We start from the raw sequence: 27,856 nt of genomic DNA, 5'->3' as shown, positions 1-27,856 counted from the left end.
GGCAGTCATGGCAGGGCAGGATTCTGGAGGGCACCACTGGGGTAGGACAGAGGTTCAAGAGAGTCTAGCTGACTGCACTGCCTTCCCAAGGCAGGCTGCTTGCAGTGTGAGGTTGTGTGAGGGCCCAGGCCTGGAGCAGGATAAGCTCTGAGAATTGCTCACCTGTCCTGCAGACTCCACCAATCGAGACTCACTGGACATGATTGAACGCTGCATCTGCCTGGTGTGCTTGGATGCTCCTGGCAGCGGGGATCTCAGTGACACAAACAGGGCACTGCAACTTCTTCATGGTGGAGGCTGCAGCAAGAATGGGGCAAACCGCTGGTATGACAAGTCTCTGCAGGTAAGTAAATAGCATGTGCCATGCACACAGCCATGCACAGAGCCTGCAGGCACACTCCCTGTACTGTGCCTTAGCGGATAGGCTCTGGTAGGATCTGGTGGGGCTGGGAAGACTGAAGGGACCCCCATTCCTACCTACTTCTCTAGATTGGCGAGAATGCTTCCTAGGAGCAAGTGTCTGAGCTGAACTGAATCTAACCATCACACAGCCTGTGTAGGAACATCCGGGCCAAACCTGGATAATTCCCACCATATACGTAAGGTGGTATTGTTTGAGAGGTAGAAAAGAGCCACAGCTCCAGCCAGCCATTTCTTAGTACCATGCACCTGGAGTCAGGTTTGTTGCCTGAGATGTCAACATTTCTGAATATCCACCATCTTGTCTGGCCATCTCAACCCACTGTCCTTAATTCCAGAAGTAGGGCAGCCCAAGCATCTCCACAAAAGTAATCCAGATTTTTATATTCACATGACATTAGTCCAGAAACATGACATCTACATTGGCCTAGAGAAAATTACACAGATGGGAATGCAACTGAGGTCTGGCCATTTGCTCCTTATCTTCCATCCTTCCTTAAACATGCCAATCCTGGATCTAATCTGATTCATTTATTTTACTTTATGCTCTGTACCAGTACAGGAGCTTGAACTCAGATTATGGGCACTGTAGCTTAGCTTTTTCACTCAAGGTTAGTGCTCTTACACCTGACCACAGCGTAATTCCAAGTTTGGGTGGTTAACTGGAGGTAAGAGTCTCACAGACTTTTCTGACTGGGCTGGCTTCAAACCACAATCCTCGGATCTCAGCCTCTACAGTAACTAGAATTACAGGTGAGAGCCCCCGGTGCCTAGTTTGACCTTGCTTGCCTTTTTTTGGTCAGTCCTGAATTTAGAGCTTTCACGCTGTCCATGAGCTTTTTCACTGAAGGCTTGTGCTCTACAGCTGTGAGTCACAGCACCATTTCTGGTTTTCAAGTCTCAAGGACTTTCGTGCTTGGACTGGCTTCAAACCACGATCCTCAGATCTCAGCTTCCTGAGTAGCTTGCTTAATTTATTTATTTGTTTGTTTATTTTGCCAGTCCTGAGGCTTGAACTCAGGGCCTAATCACCATCCTTGGGCTTTTCTCAAGGTTAGCTCTTTACCACTTGAGCCACAGCACCACTTCTGGATTTTCTATGTATATGGTACTGAGGAATCAAACATCAGTCTTCATGCAACCTAGGCAAGTACTCTACCACTAGCCCAAACTCCCAGCCTTCTCACAATGATAATAGGAGAGTTAGCAAACCATCTTTCCATTTTAGCTTGCCATAAGTTCACCTTCCTGGGTATTTGCCTCTCACCTTGTCCTTGCATTCAGCAGGTTGTTCTTTTTTATTGTTTGTAGATTGATTCAGTTATTTCTGATGAGCTCTCCTACAGCTCTGCTGGCTGTTTCACATCCATGGTGGTGCTAACTGCATGTAATCATTTACAGAGCAGCAGCAGGACTGAAATGATGTAATAGATACACAGGACATGGAATATACTAAGCCTTGGGAGAAGTTTAAAAAACTTTAAAAGATACTGTTTTCCCTCTTCCTGAGTGACAGGAACATAAAAGCACTCACGTGGAAGTGGGGCAGTCTGTGTCAGTCCCTCCCCAAGGATAATAAAGAGCCTCCATGCAATTTGAAAAGACAGCAGTCTCCTCCGTGCAGAAAGGCAGAGATTCTGCAGGAGAGATAGAAGCACCAGCAGCCAACGCTGTGTTCAGAGAAGCTCTGTTGGAAGTCTGTTGACTTGTTTGCTGGCTTGTGGGTTTGTTAAATGACAATAAGATTTCAGCACCTGGCCCACAATCATAGAAATTAGGGAAAGACATGCAAACAGACTGTTCAAAATGTGCACAGTGCAGTCCCCTGAAACAGAATTTGGTAGAGACCAGGAAAGCTTGTTTGCTCCTTTTCAAATGGAAGAACATAATGAGTAGGATGTTATGATAGCTTGACTTTCTGCCCAGTCTAATAACTAATCCTGTGATTCATATTATTTTCTCCCAGTCCATTTTGCCCTACGTATATTTCACTTAGTATAAAATCATTTTTTTAAAAAACTATATGCCAGACATTGGTGGCTTATACCTGTAATCCTAGTTACTCAGGATGCTGAGATCTGAGGATCACAGTTCAAAGCCAGCCCAGGTAGGAAAGTCCATGGGATTCTGATCTCCAATTAACCAGCAAAAAGGCCAGAAATGAAGCTGTGACTTAAGTGGTACAAGTTCTCATTAGCCTTGAGAGAAAAAAAAAAAAAAGCTTAGGCACAGTACCCAAGCCCTTAATTCAAGTCCCAGGACTGGCACAAAAAGAAAGAAAAATAAGCTGTGAGAAATCTTTACAGTGTCTACCAATCCTTCAGAGACGTTCTCTAATCCTCAGCTGAGTCCTGGGCTGAGCCTTGCTGGTCTCCCTTTCACATATGAGCAGCCTGAAGTCCAAGGAGTCAGGAGGTCAGGTGACGCTCATCTAGCTGCTGGCAGTGCAGCAGAGCTGGAATCCAGCAATGGTTTATGAAGCACCCTTAATGCAACTTTTCTGCCAAGGGATCTTGTAGGCATTCCCCCCCTCCCAGGAATCTGTTAGCCATCCAAATCAAATCATTGTCTTTCACTCACTTGTTCAACACAATTATCCAGTGTCTGCTCATATGTGGACACTAGTCTAGATCCTGGCAATGAAATCAACAGTGACCAAAATAAACAGTATCTTCCAGGCAAATAACTATAGAAAGCAGTATGGGCTGGTGTCTGCATGGCAAGGGGACTGGGGCTAAGCCAAGTAAAGGGTATATGCTCAATCTGTGCTGTGAGAGTTTCCAGGAAGCTCCTGGCCTGTCTCATCTGTGGAACCAGGATACCCCTTTTACTGCCAGGGCCTTTATGGGATTATTTTGAAGAAGTAATTTGACTTTGCGTTCTTAGACGGGAGGTGCCCAAGAAACCAGGGAGGCCTGATCTGGGGCTCAGGGACTGGTATGCACTACTGACCTCAGAGTCAGCTGTCCTTGATCCTCCCTATTATCCTCCCTGTGGCAGTTCGTGGTGGGCAGAGATGGCACCTGCGGTGTAGTATGTGAGCACTCCCCATTTGATGGCATCGTCCTGGTACAGTGCACGGAGCACCTGCTCAAGCACATGTAAGTCTGGGGCAGGGCACAGGGGAAGACCACCCAAGGCTGCCTTGCCAGGCTCAGAGAAGGTGGAGGGCCATATGGGGGAGGGGAAGGGCCACAGTCTGGACCACGGCTTAGCAAAAGGAGACTATAGAGAGCAGCATGAAGAGCCAGCAGCAAGAGCCACAGAAGAGGTGCAGGCAGAAAGAGACTTAGGACCCTCAAGGAAGAAGTGTGGCTACGCTATTTCAACAATATCAGCTGTGCTCTGGAAGATTTCTGATCAATTCTTGTTGGTCCCGAGTCAGGACTGATGATCCATCACAGAGAAAGTTGAATCTCTGGTTCTCTGGGGGTATTTGTTGTTGTTTATTTATTTGTATGTTTGTTTGCTTGTTTTACTTAGCCTTTTCCCTCAAGGCTGGCATTCTACCACTTAGCCATGCCTTCAATTCTGCCCTTTCACGGGTTCATTGCAAGCTAGGAGTCTGGTGGATTAGTCAGCACAGGAAGGCTTTGAACTGTGATCCTCAGATCTCAGCCTCCTGAGTAGCTAGGATGACAGACTGTGCCACTAGCACCTAGCTCTTCTCTGTCCTTAAGCACTCTGAATTCCCTTCTTCCTTTCGCATTTTTGCTCATTCCCTTCTAGCATCTTCTTCCTGCTCGGTCTCTTTCACAAATCTCTTTTGGGAAGTTGCTGAAACCCAGCTGTTAGAACAGCGCAGCTTGCTGCCACTTTCTCTCCCAGCCTTGTGCAAGTGTTGTCGGTGTGTAATGTGGTCTTTCACCGTGACAAATGAAATTAGGCAATGCACTTTGGAACTGGATAGAATTTGGTACTGCCATTTTCTGATGTGAGTGCCTTTGTTTATTCATCTGCTCAGGGGTTAGGGGATAGCTTAGATCCCTCTAGAGCTTTAGGGCTGCACACAACGACAACTATGATGATTGCAGGATCAGTCAGTGGTAATTCAGAGGCCCAGGCCCTCAGGAGATTGCCTTTGTGCCTACAGGATGAAGAGCAGCAAGAAGCTGGTTCGAGCCGACTCTGTCAGTGAGCTCCCTGCCCCCAGAAGGCTGAGGTGGAAGTGCTCCCCAGAAATTCAAGGCCACCTAGCCTCCTCAGCAGAAAAACTTCAGCGGTGAGGGGAAGCCCAAGTGTCTTCTGGGTGGTCCTCGAAGGCCTGCCAACACCGCCCCCCCACCACCACCACACACACCAGATGCAGAGGCATCTTAGAAGTTTCCAAAGACTACAGCAGCTCTGCTCCCTCTGGCTCTGCCCCATCCCTACCTCTCATGGAAATATAGTCAAACTAGAGGGGAGTTGTAGCTCTTGGATAATAACCTTGCTGAAGTATCTGTCATTTCCATAAAATGCAAACATGAAGCTATTTTTTTTCCCTGTAGGTTTCACCTGACTGAGCAGAGTCAAGGTTGGGAACCCATCCCCTTTTCTCAGAGAGTCATAAACAACTGGTTTGAATAGGTCATTTAAATCCAAGCCATTTTAATTTGCTTGCATTTACTGCAACTTGACAAGCAGGCCTTTCCCCAGGGGGAGGGGCTGGGTTAGGCTGTAGCCTAGCAGGCCAGAGGGCTGGGGTGCAGGAAGACTGGAGAGAAGGAAGGAAGACTGAAAGTTCTTCTGGGTAAGTTGGGAGCAAAGATAGCTGTTGTAGGAAATGTGCTAGTAACCAGTTTGGACCATTGTTGTGACCAAGAATGCATTCATTCATTCACTCATTCATTCATCAGATGTGTGTGTGCATGAACAATGAGGAAAGACTGGCTGTTCAAAGTGGGCCTTAATAGATGAATAGGAGTTCAAGGTATAAGAAGGTAGAGATAAAGCATAAAACAGCACACTCAAGCCTGTGCATTAAGATCCAGGCTAATCTGTAGACCAGTGAGTGAGAGCTGTCTAGATTTAGGGCATAGAAAGCAAGGTGGGAGCCATACTATGAAGAGCTCCAGTGTCTTCATATTATAGCCTAAAGCCCACTCTGCCTCCAGTGAGGAGACTGAGAAGGATTGTGTGCAGTCGCTGAGGGGAATTGGTGTGGAAACTATGATAGCCTGTGAGTAGGATAGGTGTGTCCTGGCTCCATCCCCCTGGGAGTTTGCCACACTTGACTTTAGCAGCCGGTGAAGGGATGGGGTTCAGGTTTTCTGTGGAATGGAAGTGAACATTTCAACTTTACAAGGTCTCAGGTAAGTGGGCTTCCAGAGGGGGGATAAAGAAGGCAGGTGGGTGAGTTCTGGGGAAGGAAGGATTTGTCCCTGTAGAGGACCTGTGCAGGCTGCCCTCCCCCCTAACCTTCACCTCCATGTCTGAGGGCAAGGAGCTGAGTAGGTAGAGCTGTGGAGTCCAGAGCAGCCCTGGGAATGAGAGAGGGCAGAGTGGGTGGAGCTTTGGAGAAGGTTTCCAAGTGGCTGTGGCAACTGCACACAGCCTATCCAAGAAGCCCATCAAAAGGCCAGCAGAGTGGCCTAGTGGCAGAGTGCTCACCTAGCATGCATGAAGCCCTGGGTTCGATTCCTCGGTACCACATCCACAGGAAAAGCCAGAAGTGGTACTGAAACTCAAGTGGTAGAGTGCTAGCCTTGAGAAAGTTCAAGGACAGTGCCCAAGCCCCAGGACTGGCAAAAAAAAAATAGCAGGACTAGGTTGCACCGACACCTGCAGCTCAGTCTATAATCCTAACTACTCAGGAGGCTGAGTCCTGAGGACTGTACCTCAAAGCCAGCCTGGGACTGAAAGTCCATAAAACTCTTATAATTAACTACCAAAAAATCCAGAAGTAGAGAGCTGTGGTTCAAGTAGTAAAGCACTAGCCTTCCACAAAAAGCCCAAAGACAGAACTCAGGCACCAAGGTCAAGCTCTGGGACACACACACACACACACACACACACACTCGCAAAGAAGGGAGGAAGGAAGAGAAGAAGGGAAGGAAAGCAGGACTAACAATTGAATTTTTGCAGGCCCTGAGCTCCTCAGAGTTTCTCTAGGTCCCTAGCACCTGATATGGTCCCAAAGAGCTAAGCTTGTATGAGGCAGGGGTAATAACTCACAGAGAAACAGGAAATGCACATGGAGATCATAAGACAAGGTGCGAATGAAGGTCAGGTCCTTGAGTTCACACAGTGTTGGGCAGAGATGGTCCCTGCTGGTATTATTCCAGTGGGCAGACAACCTAGACCCCTGTATAGAAGCAGCTCAGGCCCAAGAATCTCAGTATAGTTGGGTGCTGGTGGCTCAAACCTGTAATCCTAGCTACTCAGGAGGCTGAGCTCTAAGGACTGCAGTTCAAAACCAGCCCAGAGAAAGAAAGTTCGTGAGACTCTTATCTCCAGTGACCCACCAACAAACTGGAAGTGGAGCAATGGCTCAAAGTGATAAGAGTACTAGCCTTGAGCAAAAAGAGCTCAGGGATAGCACCCAGGGCCTGAGTTCAAGCCCACAACCGCCAAAAAAAAGTGGTTTTTTTGTTTTTTGGGTTTTTTTTTTTTCAGTATAAACACGTTTGTTTCCTATGTCCCCAGTGCCTGGAATGATCCCCTGGGAGTTGCCTTATTCAGACAATGACAGAGACACAGGTGTATCATGAAAGGCCCCACAGAAGTTTCTGAATAAAATGAATTTTTAGATATAAGACTCAGATGAGTAGACTCAACTAGGATAACCATAACAAAGGGCTAAGCTCCAGGGGCCCTCATGCCCCACAACACAAAGAGCTTAGCCCTAGGTGACAGGGACACCAGACATCCTTTTCTGGTGATTCACCTGGATGGCCAAAAGAATATTCTCTTTCAGGCCTACTTTGTGCATAGCAGGCTCCCAGGACTTTGCTTGTGGGCAGGGCTTGCCCTAACCATGCAAATATCCTGTCATGTTGCTCTAGCCAGGCTCATTCTGACCTCCAGAGCGGAGCCAGCCCCACTCAGCACAGTTCACTTTCTGCTCAGTGGAGCCCTGGTCCTGTGTGCCTTCTGCTAAGTGCACAAATGAAGGCATGGCTCTGACACCCCAGTGTACTTCTGGAGGACAAAAAAAAAAGAAACATGACCTCACCTTCTAGAACAGGACATGGACCAGGTTAAGAAATTTGGGTAGGGCTGGGAGTTTGGCCTAGTGGTTAAAGTGCTTGCCTAGCATGCAAAAAGACCCGGGCTCGATTCCTTGGTACCACATACATACAAAAAAGCCAGAAGTGGTGCTGAGGCTCAAGTGGTAGAGCTCTAGCCTTGAGAAAGTCCAAGGACAGTTCTCAGGCCCTGAGCTCAAGCCCAGGACTGGCAAAAAAAAAAAAAAAAGAAATTTGGGTAGGCTCTGCAGTATGTGCTTTCTATTTTGCATGTAATCCAAGTATCTATTCTTTTCTTCTTCTACAGAATAGTAAAGAATCTAGACTTCATTGTTTATAAATTTGATAGCTATGGGAAAACATTCATAAAGAAGCAGAAATGCAGCCCTGATGCCTTCATCCAGGTAGCACTCCAGCTGGCCTTCTACAGGTAAGCAAGGGCAGGCTGAACCTGTGTTCAGGTGGGCTGCCTGTCTAGGTACTTGGGATTCTAGTCTCGAAGAATCCTGGAGAAAGGGGTGGGTTCCTGGGAGAGGCATGGAGTTCTTTGGACTGAGTTAACTTAAACAGGCTGCAAGGACAAGGTGCCATTCCAACAGCACCTTCAGGAAGGAAAAGGAAGAAAGTTGTTAGCTGGGGAGCTGCCTGAGCCATGGAGGTCAGGAAATAAAAGAAAAGTTCAGAGCTAAGGAAAGCCAGATATCTCATTTTATCCAGTCCATCTGAGCCAGTATGACTATGACCTGCTCCTAGATAGTCTTCCCAACCTTGATCAAAGGTTTCCCAGTTAACACAGACATAATTTGAGCTCATCCTTGGTTCATCTCTTCCCTTTCTCTCACTCCCATTCCCCAAGCCAATTATCCTCCAATTTCCCCTCAACTCAGACCTGTATCTTCTTTCTGCCACCACCAACCATTACTTGGCCTCTCTTGCTTAGCCAATATCACACACCCTCTGGCTTTGTGCACCTGCTCCTGCCCCATAATCCTGTCCTCAGGAAGTGTGAGCTTTTAAATATGTAAATCAGACTATCAATTACCAGATGCAGCTTCCCAGGGCCTCCCATCATGCTTTGAGTCACCCTACAAGCTCTTAGGCCTCCTCACCAGTCACTTCCAGGCTAGGCATTGCTCATTAGATGCCTGTCTGAGCTGATTTATTCAATCAGCTGTCTCAGGCTCCCTTGCCATCCAGTTCACTATCAAACTCCATCATCCGCCCAGAAACTCACTTACTGCAGAGGGAACAAGACTTGCTATGTGACTGCCCCCCTCCCATTTCTGAGCTGTCTTTTTCCTACCTCACAATCAACACTAAAGAGTTAATGGCTCTGGTGAGAAAGAAAGTGTGCCAGCCAGGCATGCAAGGCCAGAGATGGTCACCTGATTCTCATGTACCAAGCTCTACTAGAATGACCAGGAGGAGATGCTGGACATACCCAACTAACCGAAATTGCACAAGTGGCCTATCCCTGTGAAGAAGGCCAACATGGTAGGTGTCCACACACCTGGCCATCCTCCAATGGTGGGCCTGGGCAGCCACCACTAGGACCCCTCCACACATCAGCCAGAGATCATGACTAAATTGGCTTAAATAAAACAGGATTCCCTCAACGGCATCATGAGTAGTCAGTTACATGATTATCCTAGTCAGTATTATTAATCCAGCACTCACTGGGTCTCACAGTTCTAGGCTTCCCAACAGATTAGAATTTTTGTGTGTGTGAGTACTGGTATTGGGCCTTGAACTTGGGACCTGAGTGCTAGCTCTTAGGGTTTGTTGTTGTTGTTGTTGTTTGCTTGATTTTGCTCAAGACTGGCACTCTACTACTTGAACTATAACTCCATTTCCAGCTTTATTAGTGGCTAATTGGAGATTACAATTGGAATTTTACAAATCTTCCTGCCTGGACTTGGTTTTAAACCATGATCTCAGCCTCCTGAGTAGCTAGTATTTCAAGCATGATCCACTGGCATGAAGCAGGAATTTTTTTTAAGCAAAGTTCTCTCTTTATATCAGTGTATAAAATCAGTTCCCAGCATAACTACATATGCATAGCTATTCATATTAGAAACACCCTCCCCTACCATTCATCTGGAAATCTGGCTGCACACACATCATGGCAGGCAGCCCTTGGTGGAACAAGATCATTCACCTTCATCACGGAAGTCCAAAGAGGGAGAAGAGGAATCTAGGAACATCGCAATCCTTTTCCATATTAAAATGAAATTCTAAATCAAGTCAGGATTGTAAACAAGAATATTTCTTTTTCAGCATTTATGATTCCCTGTGAATAAATTACCATTTGTCAAGCATCCCTTATCTCATACAGGCTCCACCAGAAACTAGTGCCCACCTATGAGAGCGCATCCATTCGCCGATTCCGGGAGGGGCGGGTGGACAACATCAGGTCAGCCACTCCAGAGGCACTGGCTTTTGTGAGAGCCATGACCAACCACACAGCACCCGTGCCGGTAAGTCTTCTGTGTCCTGACAGACAGCAGGAGACCAGAGAGGCCACTGTGCGCTGACCAACTTCTCAGCTCTTTGACAAAAGCTTCCTTGTCTTGTTTGATGTTGATCAGCCTCCTAGGTCCCTTGCACTGACCTTCTTACTCTGTCCACAGACTTCTGAGAAGTTGCAGCTCTTGAAGGTGGCCATCCAAGCCCAGACTGAGTACACAGTCATGGTGAGTGACAGTACTGCTGCTGTGTGAGCTCAGAGCCTGTGAGGCTGGGGTCCATAGCATAAGCCCCTCATGACAGGTCAGCCCTCAACAGTCTATTGACCCCCTAAGGCCACCTCCCACTTGGAGATTCCATTTCCTAATTTTAGAATGTAGGTAACACCGTGTTCTTGTTCTTTCCACAAGATTTCACAGGAATGCAATGAGTGGTATTGAAATAGTTCGAACTAACCAGCATGAGAATCACAGCTTGTAATATGTGCTATACAAGAGAAGTCAGATACAAGAGGAGAAACTCTGCCTGACACATGGCTCCCTTGCACAATCCCACCTAAGACTGATTGCCTCTTGTTTTCTGTGAATTTACTTCTGCATCTATGAATGGAAAGACTGTGCTAAAAATTAGTAATAAAATCGAAATTATAAGGAGAACGATTTCCTACTTTAAGGAAAATTTATTCTGGGTGGCTGCAAAGCCATTATTTGTATTTGTATTCCTCTTGGGTCAAGGTGTGAAATTGAAGAGGAAGATGTGAACTTCTGATTCATTGTGGTAGGTTGGATAGAAATATTGTATTGTCTTGTGGAGAATAAGCATCTGCTTGATCAGGTGATCAATGTGCTAATTGCAAATCATTCTAAAATCTTTGAAAGAACATATGGAGAGGTTTGGCCTAATTTCACCCTATGTACTTGAAAGCAAATACAATGTATTTCAGGATTTTAGAAAAAGCCAATGGAGATTTTTCTTTAAATAAGTCCCTAATTCACTTGGATATTCATGATTGTTCAGTTTGGGAGAAATTAAGCTCGCAATGTTAGTCAGCTTTTCATTACTGTAACAAAATGGCTGAGATAAACAATTGGAAGAAGGAAGGGTTAATTGTGGCTAACAGGTTCAAAGGTTCAGTCCAAGGGTAGCCAGTGGCAAGTCTGCATGTAATGGCAGGCAGCCCTTAGTGGAACAAAACCATTTACCTTTGTCAGGGAAGCAGAAAGAAGAAGAGGAATCTGGGATCGGCACAAAGCTCTTTAAAGACAATGCCTTCCTGCTAGAATCCACCTGTTAAATTCCCTGACTCCCAGTAGTGTCAGTCTAGGGACCAAGCCTCAAATTCATATGCCTTTAGGGGACAATTGAGCTTCAAACTACAGCCAAGAATACCTGCACCATACTCAATGTGGTGCTAGGGAACAAAGATAGACATTCATAGCCTTGTCCCAAGGGAGTTAAGCATACATTTTGGAGTAGATCCTTCAAAGTCAAGTGCCATCTCATGTGAAGAGAATCCTCAGAAAGTAATAGAGAATGTGGAGTTAAGAGCTCTTTCCTTTGCTTGGAAAAACCAAGAAGACTTCCTGGATGAAATAGTACTCAAAATGAATGAGACTTCAGATGAAAAGAGGGAAGGGTAATCAAAGAAGAGACTAACACTGCAAAGGCAAAGGGTCCTGAGTGAATAAGACACATCTAAGAAAACCAGTAACTCAGTACTCGTGTCTTACAAAGACAGGGGTTGATGTTGGGTTTCTCACTGCAAAGCTCAACCCAATGTAGAGTAAAAGGACTCAGGACTGGATGTGGCTTTCCTCTTGAGCCAAGCTGGGAGATTGAAGAGGAAGACATGAATTTCTGATTCATCGTGGTGGGTTGAATACAGAACTTGACTATCAATTACACTGATATTCTCAAAGCAATAGTAAGGGACATTTTTTTAAGACATAAATAGGAAAGAACATTTCAACAAAATGTTAGAGCTGGAAATGAGTACTGATGGAAACTGGCTTAGGAGCCAGTGAGAGTAGCTGGCTTAGGGTCAAAGGGCCCCCCCAAAAAGAAGGGTGTCTTAGTCTGTTGGGGCTACTATAACAGAATACCAAAGACTAGGTAATGAAGAGATTTCTTTCTCACCGTTTTGGAGGCTAGACTCCTAATCAAAGGGGCAGCAGCTGAGGACGCTGCTCTGTGCTTCCAAAATGTAGGCTATTGCAGCATCCTTGGAAGGGAACAGGAGAAGCATTGTGCCCACGCGTGGCAGAGGGTGGAATGGCAGTAAAGCTGAAAGCTGTGCCCTCTCCTCTAAAGGCCTTCAGGAAGAAGCCCCTGGGAACTAATTGCCTTAGACTTTATAAAGATGTTTTACAAATAAAACATCCATAAAGAAGAACATAAATCTCAAAGCATATTTGAGACTTGTCAATAAAATTAACTCTGAATGAAAATATAGCAGGAAAAATTCAATAGAAGGTTTAGGAAATGTAAGGTGAGTTGGAGGTGTGGCTAGGTTTGGTACAGTGCTTAGATAATGAGTGAAAGCAGCCAGTACTGAGTTCGAGTCCCTGTCTTGGATCTAAACAAAAATTTTAAAAAGAAAAGAAAAAATATGAGAAGGCAATCTCCTATAAATACCAACAAAACAGAGATTAAAAAAATAGGAAGCAGGGCACAGGTTGTTCATGCCTACATAGTAATCCCAGCTACTCAGAAGGCTGAGATATGAAGCCCTAAGTCTGAAGTAAGAAAGTCCTAGGCAGGAAATTTCATCTCCAAAATAACCAGCCAAAAGCTGGACTGGAGGGATGGCTTAAGCGGTAGAGCACCAGTGGAATAAACAAGCTTAATAAATACAAGGTCCTGAGTTCCAATCCCACTACTACAAAAAAATTGAAAAGATCAATTCAAGGGACCACAAACAAAATCAGTAAGAAAATCTAGTCATAGTGTACTATATAAATCAGCTGTGAATGTTTACAGAATCTTGTATAAACACCACTAGTAGTCAAACAACAAAGTTAAAATGTCGCCTGTTGAGAAGATGGAGAAATGGAAATGTGTCAGGGAAGCAGAATCCTTTTTTTATTAAAGAATTTATTAATATTGATTTTTACATCATATTTTAAATGACAAGTTTAACAAACAAGTGTTCAAGGAGGGAATCTCTAGAAGCCTTTTAAAAAGCAAAAGTTTTGCAAGGCACCCATGGCTCACACCTGTAATCCTAGCTACTCAGAAGGCTGAAATCTGAGGATCATGGTTCAAAGCCAGCCCTGGCATGAAAGTCTCATGAGACTCTTGTCTCCAAAAATCAATAAAAACTCTGAAAGTAGAGCTGTGACTCAAGTGGTAGAGTGCTAGCCTTGAGCAAAAGCAGCCCAAGCCCAGGCTCTGAGTTCACGCCCTGAGACCAGGAAAAAAAGCTAAAGTTTTTTTTTCCTCTATAACAAGGAGATACAGGTAAAACTGGACAATGAAATCATGGCGTTTTAAGCAAGCATTTGGTAAATAACATAAGAGATAATTAGAAGCGAGAACATAAGTCTCAGCCAAGTGATATAATCCTTTAGCTTATTTGGATTGTAAAACCATAAATATATATATATATATATATATAATCATCACAAATTTAAATTCATCAAAAATGTTGGAGAATATTTTCATGGGATTCTGTTGTGTTTTCCTCACAGTTGAGACGGAGATAGGGATGGGGAGGAGAAAAGGGGATGAGCTAGGAAAGCTGGACTCCAGCTGGCTTTGGATCTTAAGGAAGGGGGAGAGAAGAAAGAAGAAACCTTCCTGACAGTTGGTAGTGAGAGGAAAGCGGCAGCTCTATAGCCCAGCTCCCTTTTCCCCCACTCACTTCCCTTCTATCACGTTACATTTTTGCTGCTTGGCTCTTATCTCAGCTGATGGTCATATGCTGGTGATTTTTCCCACCATACCTCACGAGCTTCAGCAGGGATCAATCTTGGTCATTCTGTTCTCCAGTCTTACCACAAGCACCTAGCAGTACCAGGCATTCACAAGATCTGGGGAGTTCCCCGAATGTGAGCAGGATGGAGTGACCCAGAATCCCTTTACATATGACTCCCTGTGGCTTCCATCCAAACAATTCCTCATCCTCTCACACCATTACTGCTACTCCTCATTCACCCCTCCTGCTGTAGTTGGTGAAAACATAGGTGGGCTGGCTGCTCTACAGAGCATCTGCTTACTATGGATTTACACAAAGCAAAGATTAAATAGAGGCACCTAAGAAAAGAAAGACATCATCTACCAAATGGATGAGTTATCATAGTCCCTCTCTCTCCTGGTGGACTGTGGGGATGGGTAGAGAGCATGGATAGAGCAGGTGCGAGCATGCATGAGGCCCTAGATTGAGTTCCTGACACAGCCAGAGATGAATAAATGAATGAAAATTAAAGTACACTATGGTTTTGGAACTCGCCTTTTCAGCCTATAATTAGGTGCCTTCAGAGAGACTGCATTTTTATGTATTTGATCTCAAGTAAACGAGACCAGCTGTCAGATCCCAAACGTGCTTTGTAAACCCAAACAAAGAGAATTTTCCTCCTGTGTGGGGCTCTAACAACTAAATGACTATCTTATATAACTTGGAATCCCCAAGAGTTACGAAGATTAATGTTTACCTGAAGTTCGTTGCCACAGACAGCCATAGCCTCCTGAGTCTCCAACACTCAAAATTGTCCCAAATACATAATCAGAAAACCATATAAAATGGTGGCATATACCCCCAGCCTCATGTGGGAGAAATGCAATGTCTTGGCCCCATTTCCATCCATAAAGTTCTGAGATTCTGATTTTTTTTAAAAAAAAATTAAAAACTTTTCACTACTCAACTAGCTCTTTCCTCATACCAGTGTCAGCTGAGCCAGGTACCACTGGCTCATACCTATAATCTTAGCTATTTGGAGGCTGAGATCTGAGAATCATGGTTCAAAAAGCCATCCCAAGCAGGAAAGTCCTTGAAACATTTAGCTCAGTTAACCAGCAAAAAGCCAGAAGAGGAGCTGTGGCTCAAGTGATAGAGTACCACCTGTCTTGTGCAAAAAGTTGAGGGGCAGCACCCAGGCCCTGAGTTCATGCCCTACTACCAGCACATGCACACAAAGGTAACAGCTGAGCCTCTGTTTAGATATCAAGTTCCTGACTCAAAATGAATCTATCCAAGTTTGGATGGCTCACTCTGCAATCCTAGCTACTCAGGAGGCTGAGATCTGAGGGTTGTGGTTCAGAGCTAGCTTGGGCAAGAATGTTTGTAAAACTCTTTTCTCTAGCCACCAGAAAATTGGATGTAGAGCTGTGGCTCAAAGTGCTTGTGTACTAGCCTTGAGCAAAAAGAGCTCAGGGACAGAGCCCAGTCCCTGAATTCAAATGCCATAGATGACCAAAGGGGGAGGGTCATGGGTCTTGAACTCTGGGCCTGGGGGCTGTCCCTGAGCTCTCAAGGCCACCATCCTACCCTTGAGCCACAGCCCCACTTCCTGTTTTCTAGAGATTTGCCGGAGCTGGCAGCAAGGTAGGATACCTGATTAGGGGGTGAGGATGAGAAAAGAAAAGACAATATTTGCATCCCCAATGCTATGGACATGGTATTGGAAATATAAACACAACTACATAGACATAAAAACCTATGGCTCTATAGACATAATGTTTTATTACATAAATTAATTTTGATTATGTTCTAAAAACTAAGTGCCAGTGATTGTATATAGAGATTCCCTTCTTGAACACTCGTTTATTAAACATGTCATTTGAAATATGATGTAAAAATCAATGTTAATAAATTCTTTAATAAAAAGAAAAGACAAGTAATAGATGGAGTCGGTAGGACTACAGCCCAAGACTACAGTCTAAGGGTGTAAGCTTAGGACCGCAGCGGTTGTTTATTTCCCGTTAGGTCTTATGTAGTCGGTTCTGGTCTTATAAAGTCGCTATAAAGCAAGAGCCTGTCAGATGTTATATTGATAATCAAGTTTCAGCAGAGAATGATAAAGCAATAACACATTTGTATGTAATGATAATCAAGTCTCAGCAGAAAATGATTCACAATACTGACGATATAGCTCAAAGTTCATAGGCAAGGCATCATACAAGACAGCTCATTTCTTTGTGTGGTTATTTTACTCAGTGATGCAGATTGGGCCAGCCTGACCCTGCATTCGGCTCCCAACATTGGTTAATTAGAGATAAGAGTCTCATGTTCTTTAGTACTAGGGCTGGCTTTGAACTGAGAGCCTCAGATCTCAGCCTCCTGAGTATCTAGGATTACAGGCATGAGCCACTGTGCCCAGCTTAGTTTAAGTGAATTCTTATGGGTCCCACAAATGGCCATGACTAAGGGACAGGCCTCATGTTCTCTACCCCTTTTCTCTCCATTTCTCTTGGGAAGCATTGGTGGTAGTAAGAGTCTGCCTCCCTGACAGCCACATTCCCTTCAGCATTCTTAGAGAGGCACTGCAATCCCTTGACCCAGACTCTTTCCCCACCTGGAACCGGCTGATACTTGGGATGGCCAGGCCAGAGCCACTCTTTCCGTAAGAGCCCCATGTGGGTTTAGATGCATCCTGGAGGCTCAGACACATTGACTATTAAACAAACTTAAGGTGCAACCCAACTTGCTCTTGACTCGTCCTGTACACATAGATAGATGTATGAGCCCAAGTGGCAGACACTGTAGGGTGGAACAGCCTGTCTGCAGCCCTTGCTGGACCAGCAGGAGAGGAGGGGAAAAGGAGACCCAAGGCGTTCATGGCTCATTTCCTGCTCTCTGTCCTTGACTCCCAGGCCATCACAGGAATGGCCATTGACAACCATCTGCTGGCTCTGAGGGAGCTGGCCCAGGAGCTATGTAAGGAGCCGCCTGAGATGTTCACTGATGAAACTTACCTGATGAGCAACCAGTTCATCCTCTCCACCAGTCAGGTAAAATCCCTGCATGCAGCCTGGCCTCCCAAGCCCAGAAGTGTAACCAGTGAGTTTTGTAAAGAGGTTGGTGATAAAAAAAGGAGCTCCTGGCTAAGCTCTGCCTCTGCTGCTTTGTTTTACTTAAAAAAAAAAAATTGTAGCTGAGTGACAGTGGCTCATACCTGTAATCCTACCTACTCAGAAAGCTGAAATCTGATGATTGCGGGTCAAAGATAACCAGTGCAGGAAAGTACGTGAGGCTTGTTTCTCCTATTAATCACCAAAAATCTGGAAGTGAAGCTGTGGCTTAAGTGGTAGAGTGCTAGTGTTAAGTACAAAAGCTCAGGGACAGCACTTATGTCCCAAGTTAAGCCCCCAGATCAGCACAAAAATAACCTATTTTAATTGGCACATAACATACTATCTACTTTTGAGGTGCAGTGTAAGGTTAATATGACAGGGTCGGATATGCTGAAATATCTGTTATCTCAGACACTTATCATTTCTACTAGCTACTTTGAACTATACAAGCAATTATTGTCCATTCTACTTATCCTGCTGCACTACAGAACACTGGAATTGACTCTTCCCAACTGCAGCCCTGTACCCACTGATCATCTTCTCTCCCTCCTCCCTACCCTCTTGGCTCTGTGTGTGTGTGTGTGTGTGTGTGTGTGTGTGTGTGTGTGTGTGTGTGTGTGTGTGTTGGGACTTGAAGTCAGGGCTTCAGCACTGTTACTGAGCTTTTTGGTTCAAAGCCAGCACTCTACCATTTAAACCATAGCTCTACTTCCAGATTTTTGCTGGTTATTTGGAGATGGCAGTGGCATAGACTTTTCTGCCTAGGTTAGCTTCTAACTGCGATCCTCAGATCTCAGCCTAGAGTAGCTAGGCTTACAGGTGTGAGCCACAGTGGCACCGCTTGGCTCTGCTTCTTGTAAATTATGACACCTTGGGGAGAATGATCTGGTTCCCCATCCTCTTGATAGTAGTGATCCCTGACTCCCCTTTAGCCAATGTAGAAACAATATGGAGCACACCCATCCCAAGTACTAACAACCATTATGCATCATTGCCTTCTACCTGTTACCTGAGAGGTTATGACCCACCAGGTCCACATTGGGTCTGAAGTCCCAGAGACCTGAATGGGAGCCCCAAATAAGTCACAGGAATTATTCCAAAGCACAGGCCACCAATGCCAGAGTTGCTGTCAGCACACATCTCCTAGTAGTACCTGTGTGCTTGAGGACCTTTGTTACAAAGACAAGATGGAATGACTGCATTCACAGGAGATCAACATTGATGGAGGAAATATCCCACAAGTGAAATAACTAGGAACTTTACCCTGTGAGTGGCTAATACTAAGCAGAAAAGGGAACTGATCAAACTGTGTTTGAGGATAAAAGCCCACTTAGTAATCTCATGTTTGTCATGACGGCAGTGAACTTGCAGACATGAATAAATGTGGACAGAACACAACAACATAAATCCTTCAGGAAACCATCCATAGGCAAAAGAAGTGCTCTGGAATGGCTTGATGGCCCCTGGCTATTGCACGGCAAATTTATCTGACAATGCAATGGCTCTATTAGCAAGACTAATGGCTTTTTCTGCTCCATTAAAATGGCCAGGGCCACATCTAAAGGTCTGAAAACACAGCACCAAAAACTTGCCCCAACCCCAGACTTGCTCAAGAATTCTATTTGTCTCCTAGGACTATCTAATAAACTTAATGGGGGGGGTGTTTTCTAAGTGGCAAGTGGGGTGTATAGCTTGAATGCCCACAGCAACACATTGTCCTATTGTGATCCTATAAATGCTTAGCACTCTAAAATTTAAAATATCTTAGGTGCAAAACTAAAATTACAGTTGATGAAAACCTTTGAAACACCCCATGCTGAGTAATTGTCCATGACCAGGCTTTGGGGAGAAAAATCAGACCGGCCAGGCAATGCTGACAGTAATTAAGAATCTGGGGGAAAGCAACACAGAAGATGAGCCCGATTTCCTCCAGTTCATAAATTACTGCCTGTGGGAAGCCATCTAGCAGCCGGGTGCCACCAGGGTCTCATTTAGTAAATTACCCTGATTGCCACAGTACCTCAAACGGCCCCTAGGTGAGGAAGAGACTCAGCTCAAACCCTAGCACCAGGACTCCCTGGGAACATGGCATCTGCAGGTAGAACTAACTGTCCTCTGGGGGTAGGTTTGGGGTCCCTCTCCCTCTGAAATCATGCAGTTAGCTGGGTTCATTTTTCTGACTCTCACTGTGTCCATCCATGCTGAAGCAATTGGTTGATTTGGTTTAGTCAGCCAACCCCTCCCAGGCAACCTGGGCAGAAAGTAGAGAAACAAAGGTCCTAGGATGTGGGAACTTTCAAGAAGGTTCATAGGTTGCATTTCAGAGCCAGCTGCTTCTGACCTATGCTCTCCTCCAGGTGCCCACAACCATGGAGATGTTTTGCTGCTATGGCCCTGTGGTTCCCAATGGGTATGGTGCCTGCTACAACCCCCAGCCGGAGACCATCCTCTTCTGTATCTCTAGCTTCCACAGCTGCAAGGAGACCTCTTCCATGAAGTTTGCAGAAGCCATGGGAGCAAGCCTGATTGACATGAAAGACCTCTGCAGCACCGAGCAGCTGGTGGAGAGCAAACCCCTGGTAACAAAGGAAAAAGCCATCAGGCCCAGCCAGGGCCACCAATCTTGACTCCTGCCACTAGGTGTCAACTCCCCAAGCCCAACCCTCTGCAACTACCAGATGCTGTCAGATCCTTGCTCCTGTTCCTGCCCCAGCTTCTCAACTCACAGGCTATATAGGAAGGTGTCATAATGCTGGAGTGTCAGCAGAAAGGGTCTCCCAGTGCACCAAAGTTCCCTTATGCCTCTGCTACATGGAGACACAAAACAAGCCCGGCCTGGCTTGGAGTTGCCTGAGTGGACCAGGGTGCAGGATAATGACTTTTCCCTATAGTCCTATGGATTTGAGTTTCGTGTTTCCTTCTCCAGAAAGACCTAGAATGTCCAGGTGAAGTTTCTGCTCAAGGAAAGAATGAGGCTTCCACATTGGGTACCATGAGCCCACATAAATCACAAAGTGGAGGCCAGCTGTACACCATTACCATTTTTCTTTCAGGAGGAGCAGGGACTTGTTTTCTGATTCAAAGCTCTGGTCATGGCATTATGGGGTCTCCAATGAGCCCTGCAGTCCTGTGAACACATGATCCTCCTTTGCATACACACAAGCGCCCTTCTCATACACACTCACACACACACACACACACACACACAACTTCCCCTCTCACACACAGATACACCACACATATAACCACCCCCTCATACACACACTGACATACTACACACACATTCACACAACTGCCCCTCTCTTACACGCACACTACACACACACAACTGCCCCTTACACACACTGACACACTACACACACTCACACAAGTGCCCTCTCTTTTACACACAAATACACTGCACACATAGCCACCCCTCTCACACAGTCACTGACATATTACACACATGCGCAACTTCCCCTCTCACACATGCACTGACACACTACACAAATACATAAACACCACACACACCTTCCACACATTCCATGCACCCCAACACAGACATGGCACACATGACACACTCCTCCCAATGCATGCACATGCTCACACACACGCACACACATACAACCCAGGTTCATTTAAAATATACTGACCTGTGTCCCACACACAGTTCACACTTCCCCTTTTATCTTCCATCTGCCTTCCTTAAAGTTCAGACATGGTTAGATATTCAGAAAGAAAAACAGCACAGTCTGTGTCTGTCCCAATGGCTTTGCAGTTCTCTGATCCCTGGTGGCACCAGGGACACTCCAGAATGAACAAATGTCACAGCCTGAGCAAGTGACCCTACTCACTTGTCCAGAGCCAGCCCAGCTGGAGGCAGGACACACAGTTAGTCCTGGTAGGTCCCATATGGGATAGAGGGATTGTCTTTAGGGGCATGACCAGAGAGGAGGATCAGAAGGATGGAAGATAGAAACACTTTTCTTATTTGTTTTTGTGCCAGCTCTGATTTGAATTCAGGGCCTTGAGCTCTCTCCTGGCTTCTCCTACCTTTCCCACCTCAAGACTGGCACTCTACCACTTGAGCCACACCTTCATTTCTAGATTTGTTTTCTGGTTAATTGGAAAGAAGAGTCACTCCAATGGGTCAGTTTAGACTGGCTTCAAACTTTGATCCTCAGATCTCAGCCTCCTGAGTGGCGAGGATTACAGATGTGAACCACCGGCCCCTAGCTTGGCACTTTTTATTTTACTTTTAAATTACAGGTCATAATTTACTTACTCCTGCAATCCAATGGGATGTTCTGACATGTGTCTATTGTGTTATGACCAAGTCAAGGTCAGCTGGCAGGTCCATCACTGTCGAACATTTGTCATGTCTTCGTAGTGAGCATGTTAACTGTAGTTGCCTCTCCTGGGCAGTGGAATGCCAGGAACGTCATTCCTGTTAACTAGCTATTAACTCCTATTAACTAGCATTGTACCCATGGACAAGTTTCCCCCTGTCTCCCCTTCCCTCATCAGCCTCTGACAAATCTTATTCTACCGTGTGTGTGTGTGTGTGTGTGTGTGTGTGTGTGTGTGTGTGTGTGTGTGTGTATGTGCTGGTCCTGGGTCTTGAACCCAAGACCTGGGCACTGTCCTTAAGCTTTTTTGCTCATGGCTAGTTCTCTACCAGTTGAGCCACAGCACCACTTCGGGCTTTTTGATGGTTCATTGGAGACTCATGGCCTTTCCAGCCCAGGCTGACTTCAAATTGCCACTCTCAGATCTCACATCTTAACTCTCAGAGCTCTCTTGAGTAGCTAGGATGGCAGATACGAGCCACCAGTACCCACCCTGGGTTGACTTTTTCATGGACAGTGGAGGTAGAGTGGGAGACCCAGAAGTTCAGAACTAAAGAAAGCAGAAAGCTACAGTTTCCACTCTACCCCCCATCTCGTCTGCTTTGCTAGCCCTTACCCCCCTCCCTTACAGGGCTTCTGGAAACATCCTGGTCTCAGTTCCATGAGCCTGCCTCATCCTGGGCACTCCACACGGATCCAGAGACCCTGAACTGTTGTTTCTTCAGGTTATTGTGTAAGCTTTCCACACATTAAATGAGGTTCTTGCACAAGGGCAGGCATGTGGCTTCACTCAGCTTCCCAGAAAGCATGGGGGCTGGAAGGCAGGGAAGTCTTTGAGCCCCTGGCTTTTGACAGAGGATCTTAATGGAATGATGATGAAGACTTGTTACTCTCAATGTGCAAACTTCAGTCTTGGAACTTGGGCTCTTTTTGAAGTGCACAGTCAATTTCCTTTGGAAAGCTGTAGCCCAAAGCTCCCAAAGAGACCTAGGACCCCTGGTCCCCCTGTTCTAAGTCAATTCAGAACCAGTTGGCTGACTTTTCTCTCTGCCCATCAGCATAGACTGAAGTTCTCTATTGATATAGATGTTTTGGCACAGATTTCTGGGCAGGCAATGTTCTGATATGATGTCATTTAGTTTACGTAAGTAGTTGGCTACCTAAAGACTTAGTTTCCCATTGCAAGATAAGGATAGCCTTGCCATGCTAGGTAAAGCCCTTCCCACAGCACTTGCCTTTGAGATGCCACTCCCAGCAGACACTGTTCGAGAGATTTTCCTCTCTCTCTCCCCCCACCCCAACCCCAGGGCTTGTATTCAGGGCCTGAGCTTTTTCCCCTCAAGGCTGACACTCTACCACTTAAGCCACACCTCCACTTCTGACTTTTTGTTGGTTAATTGGAGATAAGAGTTTCTGATTTGTCTACCCAGGTTGGCTTTGAACCACAATCCTCAGATCTCAGCCTCCTGAGTAGCTAGGATTTCCAAGGCATGAGCCACCAATACCTACCCAGCTTGTCTCTGAGAGATTTTCATTTTGACTATTGACTTGCTTGAGAGAACCAAGCTCATTCCTGCTACTCTCTAAGCACAGGGAATAGGAGCTCTCCCTGTTAATTCAAATATGAAGCCATGCACTGCGAGGGCTTCAAGGATCCTGAGAGGTAAATATTTGGTTGGAGGGAATGTCTCTTTTCTCTGAGAAAGAGCTGGAAGCTGGTCTTCCCCCTCTAAGAAGAGATGGCTACACCACCTATTTCTGCAAAGGCAACACTGAGCCAAGACCATGGGTTTCTCAGTGGGGACCCTGGGAAAGGGGACTATTCCTTATGTCCCCAGAGAGATGCACAATGAGATAGTCATTTGGAACAGTGATGCATAATCAACATGGCTGTATTACAATACTTCCTCTAAGTTGCCAAAATGTATAAAGTTAATATTTGAGTTCTATTTTTATAAAATAGTTCTAGATTTATGGCAATATGTACATGTGTATTTATAGCCTTTCCATTTTAATTTATAGTTTGTGCTTTAAAGAAATATATGTATGACTAAAGAATAGTATATTGAGAGCATTCTATTCAAGTTATTTAAAGACTGTAAATCTGTATTCAATAAAATGGAATGACAAGAAAGATGATGTAGATTGTCTTTCCTCCCAATGGTGCTATGAAATATAGTGTTGCAAATGCTGTGAATGGGGTTCAAAATCCATTGACCTGGTTTAGACTCTGCCAGCAGCTAACCAAGGTTGGTAGTGCACACACATAGTCTCAGCCACACAGGAGGCAGAGATGGGCTGGGGGGGGGGGTGTCTTATGCTCTGTCCCAAAGCCAATTGCAACACAGCAAGAATCCATGTCTAAGCATAAAATCAACTGAAAACAAAAGATACAGCAGCTAGAAGAGAAAAGAGGTGGAAACTAAATCTCTCCTGGTGTAGAGAAGGGGAAGAGTACAAGGGATGTCTGATCGGGTTAGGTGTGATCAGATGGGCTTCACCCCTTCCACCTGTCCAAACCTGTAGGCACTGTGAAGTGGAGGTGAAACACCTGGCTCAGGGCCTAGATGCCTGAATAGTGAACCCCAAGGCATCTTTGCAGTGGCCTTGGAGGACATCTCCTTCACCTCTATGGACCTATGTCCACTGTAAAGTGGAGATGGTTGTTGAGATCAACACTGGGCTTGGGAGAGGGGGTGAAGCAAGATGTCTATTTGCTTGACAATGCAGGAAGTGATGGAAACATCTTGTTGCACTCTCTCTTTCTCTCTCTCTCTCTCTCTCTCTCTCTCTCTCTCTCTCTCTCTCACACACACACACACACACACACACACACACACACACACACACACACACACAGAGGCAGGTACCCTCTCCACAGGTGCAGAAATCAAGTCATGCCAGAATGAAGATCCCAGAAAAAAGGGCTTGAGCCACTGTGGTGACTGACAGAAAGAGACACAGACCCCAGGAACACCATCTGGGGCTACAGCCTCACAGCTGAGAAAACATGCCACCACAGAAGGTGGCTGAATTCCTACCCCAGGTCAGGATGCCTAGAAGTGGCCTTGCCCTGAGAAAAGGACAAAAAAAAAATTCCCATCAACCAGGGGAAGTACAAGGAAACCTGGCATCCATTTAGGGCTCTAGCTGGAGAAAAGACGTTCATGAGAAATCAAAACTGCGAACTTGTGCCATACACACAACATCCATCTAAAGCTGGAACTTTAAGTCGACCATTTTAAAAAGCCAGACTGGCTTGTGTAAAACTCAAAGGACTTCAACAAAAATCCCCTGCAGAGCTACTTTCCTTCTGGACATACCAACCACCCACAGGAAAAACACTCCATTGCAAAGAAGCTGACATACATACAACTAATACAAGAGATAACTCAGATAGGTTCATAACAAATGGAATTAATATCACAGCAAATAGAATTGACATCACAAAAGCTTGAGTAAGCAGATGAGTCAAAGAGAAATATGGATAGATAAGCTGAATATTATTAAATAAACTATTAAAAAGATACAAGGAAAATAGAATAAAGATATAGATGTAAAAACTTAAGGAGTGATTTGAAAGAGTAGAAAGCACTAGTCAAAGAGAAAATGCAAATAATATTTTTAGAATTGAAGAAAAATTCTAAAATGCATGAGTCCAAGAAGAGATCATAACACAAACTCTAAAACATTTAGAGAAGAAGAATAAATATACCTTATATCCAAACCTCTGGGGCTAGGAGTGTGGCCTAGTGGTAGAGTGCTTGCCTAGCCTGCATGAAGCCCTGAGTTTTATTCCTCAGTACCACATACACAGAAAAAGCCAGAAGGGGCAAGTGTAGCATCCAGGACCCTGGCTTCGAACTCCACACAGACCTAAAAAAAAAAAAAGCACTATAAAGAGTTTACTGGATTAAGGTCAGAGAGAAAATGGGAGTTGGGGAGCACAACACAAGTGTTGTTTCTACACGCAGGGCCATCTACAGCCCCTGAATAGGCAGCCTGCTGATGGGCTACAAGTTTGGAATCCTTGCAGAACAAGAGCTGGAGTACACTAAGGATCCCAAAGGTCCCGGACCAGCCACAGATATAAGGATTAAATACAGCACCACAGAAGTAAGTAAAATACACAACAATGCCTCTACGCATTGTGGAGCATACCTTAAATCCCAACCACTTGGAAGCTGAGGTAGGAGAATTTTGGTTCAAAACAACCTGGCAAAACTGAAAAGTTCCTATGGATTCTTTTGTTTGTTTGTTTTTCATTTTCCAGTATATTATTTGTGAAACAGTAGCTTTAGCTTTTGTTCCATTTAATTCAGGTTGCATAAAACACTGTGACAGAGAAATTTAAAAAAATAAAATAAAAATTAAAAAAAAACAAAAACAAAAACAAAACTAGCCGGGAGTTTGGCCTAGTGGTAGAGTGCTTGCCTAGCATGCATAAAGACCCGGGTTCGATTCCTCGGTACCACATACATAGAAAAAAAAAAAAGCCAGAGGTGGTACTGAGGCTCAAGTGGTAGAGTTCTAGCCTTGAGAAAGTCCAAGGACAGTGCTCAGGCCCTGAGCTCAAGCCTAAGACTGGCAAAAAAAAAAAAAAAAAAAACTATAAAACTAGTTTGAAACCCTGAGATTTTTTTTTTGCAGCATTTATAATACAGTGGAAGCTCACCACAGTTTTTGATTTGTGCTTTTTAAGTTAAAAGGCTTTTTTTTAGGATTTTTAAAATTGTTATCACATAAATTCAGTTCTTTTCCGTGTCCGCCGCAGGCTCACTTCTGTCTTCCCAGGAACTGGAAACACCGGAGACTTGGGTTCAAGCCAATGCCACCATCCCCAGTCATTGGCTTTGTGTCTTTGTGTCTTCATTGGCTCTGCCTGGAAGCACGTCTTGCACCAGTGGCTCCCAGCGTCAGCCGACCAGACGGTGCCCATGGGACCTGAGCTCAGCATGTCTCAGGTCACCAAGAGGAATCATGTGGTGAACGAGGTGCTGGGGGAACACATGGTGCCCTCTGACCAGCAGCAGATTGTGAGGGTACTCAGAACCCCAGGAAACAATCTGCATGAAGTGGAGACAGCACAGGGGCAGCGCTTCCTGGTGAGCATGCTCTCCAAGTACCATAAGAACATCTGGATCAAGAGAGGAGACTTTCTCATTATTGACCCCATTGAAAAGGGACAGAAAGTGAAGGCTGAGATCTCCTTTGTGCTCTGCAAGGACCATGTGCCCACTCTGCAGAAGGAAGGGCTCTGGCCTGAAGCCTTTTCTGATGTGGCTGAGAAACAGAACAGGAACAGACAGCCTCAGCCAGAGCTCCCAGCTAAGCTGCAGACCTGTAGAGTCTGGCTCTGAAAATGATTCTGACTTCTTCCCTTAACACCAACCACAGACAATATCATGAAAGTGAAGAGGAGAATGAAAAGGAAAAGGCAGCCTGAGACCCAGGGACCCACTTCTCCACTTGCTCAGGGACTAGTCCCTGGGCTTGGACATTCCTGGGGTACCCTGCAGATCTTCTCCCCTGGATGGGGACAAGGCAGGGTCCCCCTTTGAACTGACTTTCTGACCTAAGACAATTAAGCCCCTGGTGGGTAATGACTTGCACTGGTATCTAAGTAAATCTCTGTGTGGAAATGTGGGTGGAAATGAACAAACAAACCAATCAGCCTCTTTTGGAGGACTTAGGAGCCAGTGGGCAGACTGGGGAAAAAATAGGGATGGACTGGTCTTCAGGTAATTTATTCAGAGACTCATTAGGCACTTAGAAAGTGCCAGGCTTAGCCTGTGGTTCACACCTGTAATCCTACCTAGCTACTCTGGAGGATGAGATTGAGGATTGTGGTTCAATACCCGCCCAGGCAGAAAAAGCCCATGATAGGATTATCTCTGTTTAAAAAAAAAAAAAAAAAAAAAAAAAAAAAAGCCATGTGCTGGTGACCTTTGCCTGTAATCCTAGCTACTTGGGGCTAAGATTTCATTTTGGAGCCAGCTTAGGCAGGGAAGTGTGAGACTCTTATCTCCAGTTAAACACCAAAAATTTATGACTCTATAGTCATGTTTTATTATATACATTAATTATGTATCTAAATTATGTTCTAAAATCTAAGTACCAGTGATTGTATAGAGATTCCCTTCTTCAATACTTGTTTAACAAGTCTTTGAAATATGATGTAAAAGTCAATGTTAATAAATTCTTTAAATAAAAAAATTAAAAATGATTATTACAAAGGTAATGTACAGAAGGATCAAAGTTCCATAATTCAGGTAAAGAGCACATTTATTTTTGGACACTGTCACCCTTCCCTCTCTCTCTCCCAGATTTTCCCTCCTGTCTCCACATAGCATCCAGTGAGTACCACTGATGCATTTGTTTGCCCCTTTGTCCATGTTTGTGCCTCCTCTTATCCTCCAAAGATGGATAAATGAACATTCAGCACAAGATGGAAAGGAAAAA

General features: G+C 45.1%; 1 protein-coding gene and 1 pseudogene across 1 annotated transcript in view; both read left to right on the top strand.

Moving 5' to 3' along the window:
- Chat (choline O-acetyltransferase) overlaps positions 1-19,706 on the top strand; it is a 49,863-nt gene extending 30,157 nt beyond the window's left edge. Inside the window, 9 exon segments of the mRNA XM_090347043.1 lie at positions 174-343; positions 3,421-3,521; positions 4,514-4,642; positions 7,897-8,019; positions 9,925-10,066; positions 10,220-10,282; positions 16,866-17,003; positions 19,424-19,663; positions 19,665-19,706. Coding sequence (XP_090203169.1) covers positions 174-343; positions 3,421-3,521; positions 4,514-4,642; positions 7,897-8,019; positions 9,925-10,066; positions 10,220-10,282; positions 16,866-17,003; positions 19,424-19,663; positions 19,665-19,706 — 1,148 coding nt within the window.
- Positions 19,707-26,349: 6,643 nt separating this feature from the next.
- Positions 26,350-26,840, top strand: LOC150054474 (putative RNA-binding protein EIF1AD pseudogene; annotated as a pseudogene).
- The last annotated feature ends 1,016 nt before the right edge of the window (positions 26,841-27,856 follow it).

Source organism: Megascapheus bottae, chromosome 15, assembly GCF_031878675.1.
Source record: "Megascapheus bottae isolate mThoBot1 chromosome 15, mThoBot2.hap1, whole genome shotgun sequence".
NCBI lineage: Eukaryota > Metazoa > Chordata > Mammalia > Rodentia > Geomyidae > Megascapheus > Megascapheus bottae.
The sequence above is the reverse complement of the archived record's forward strand: the minus strand, read 5'-3'. Positions and strand labels throughout refer to the sequence as shown.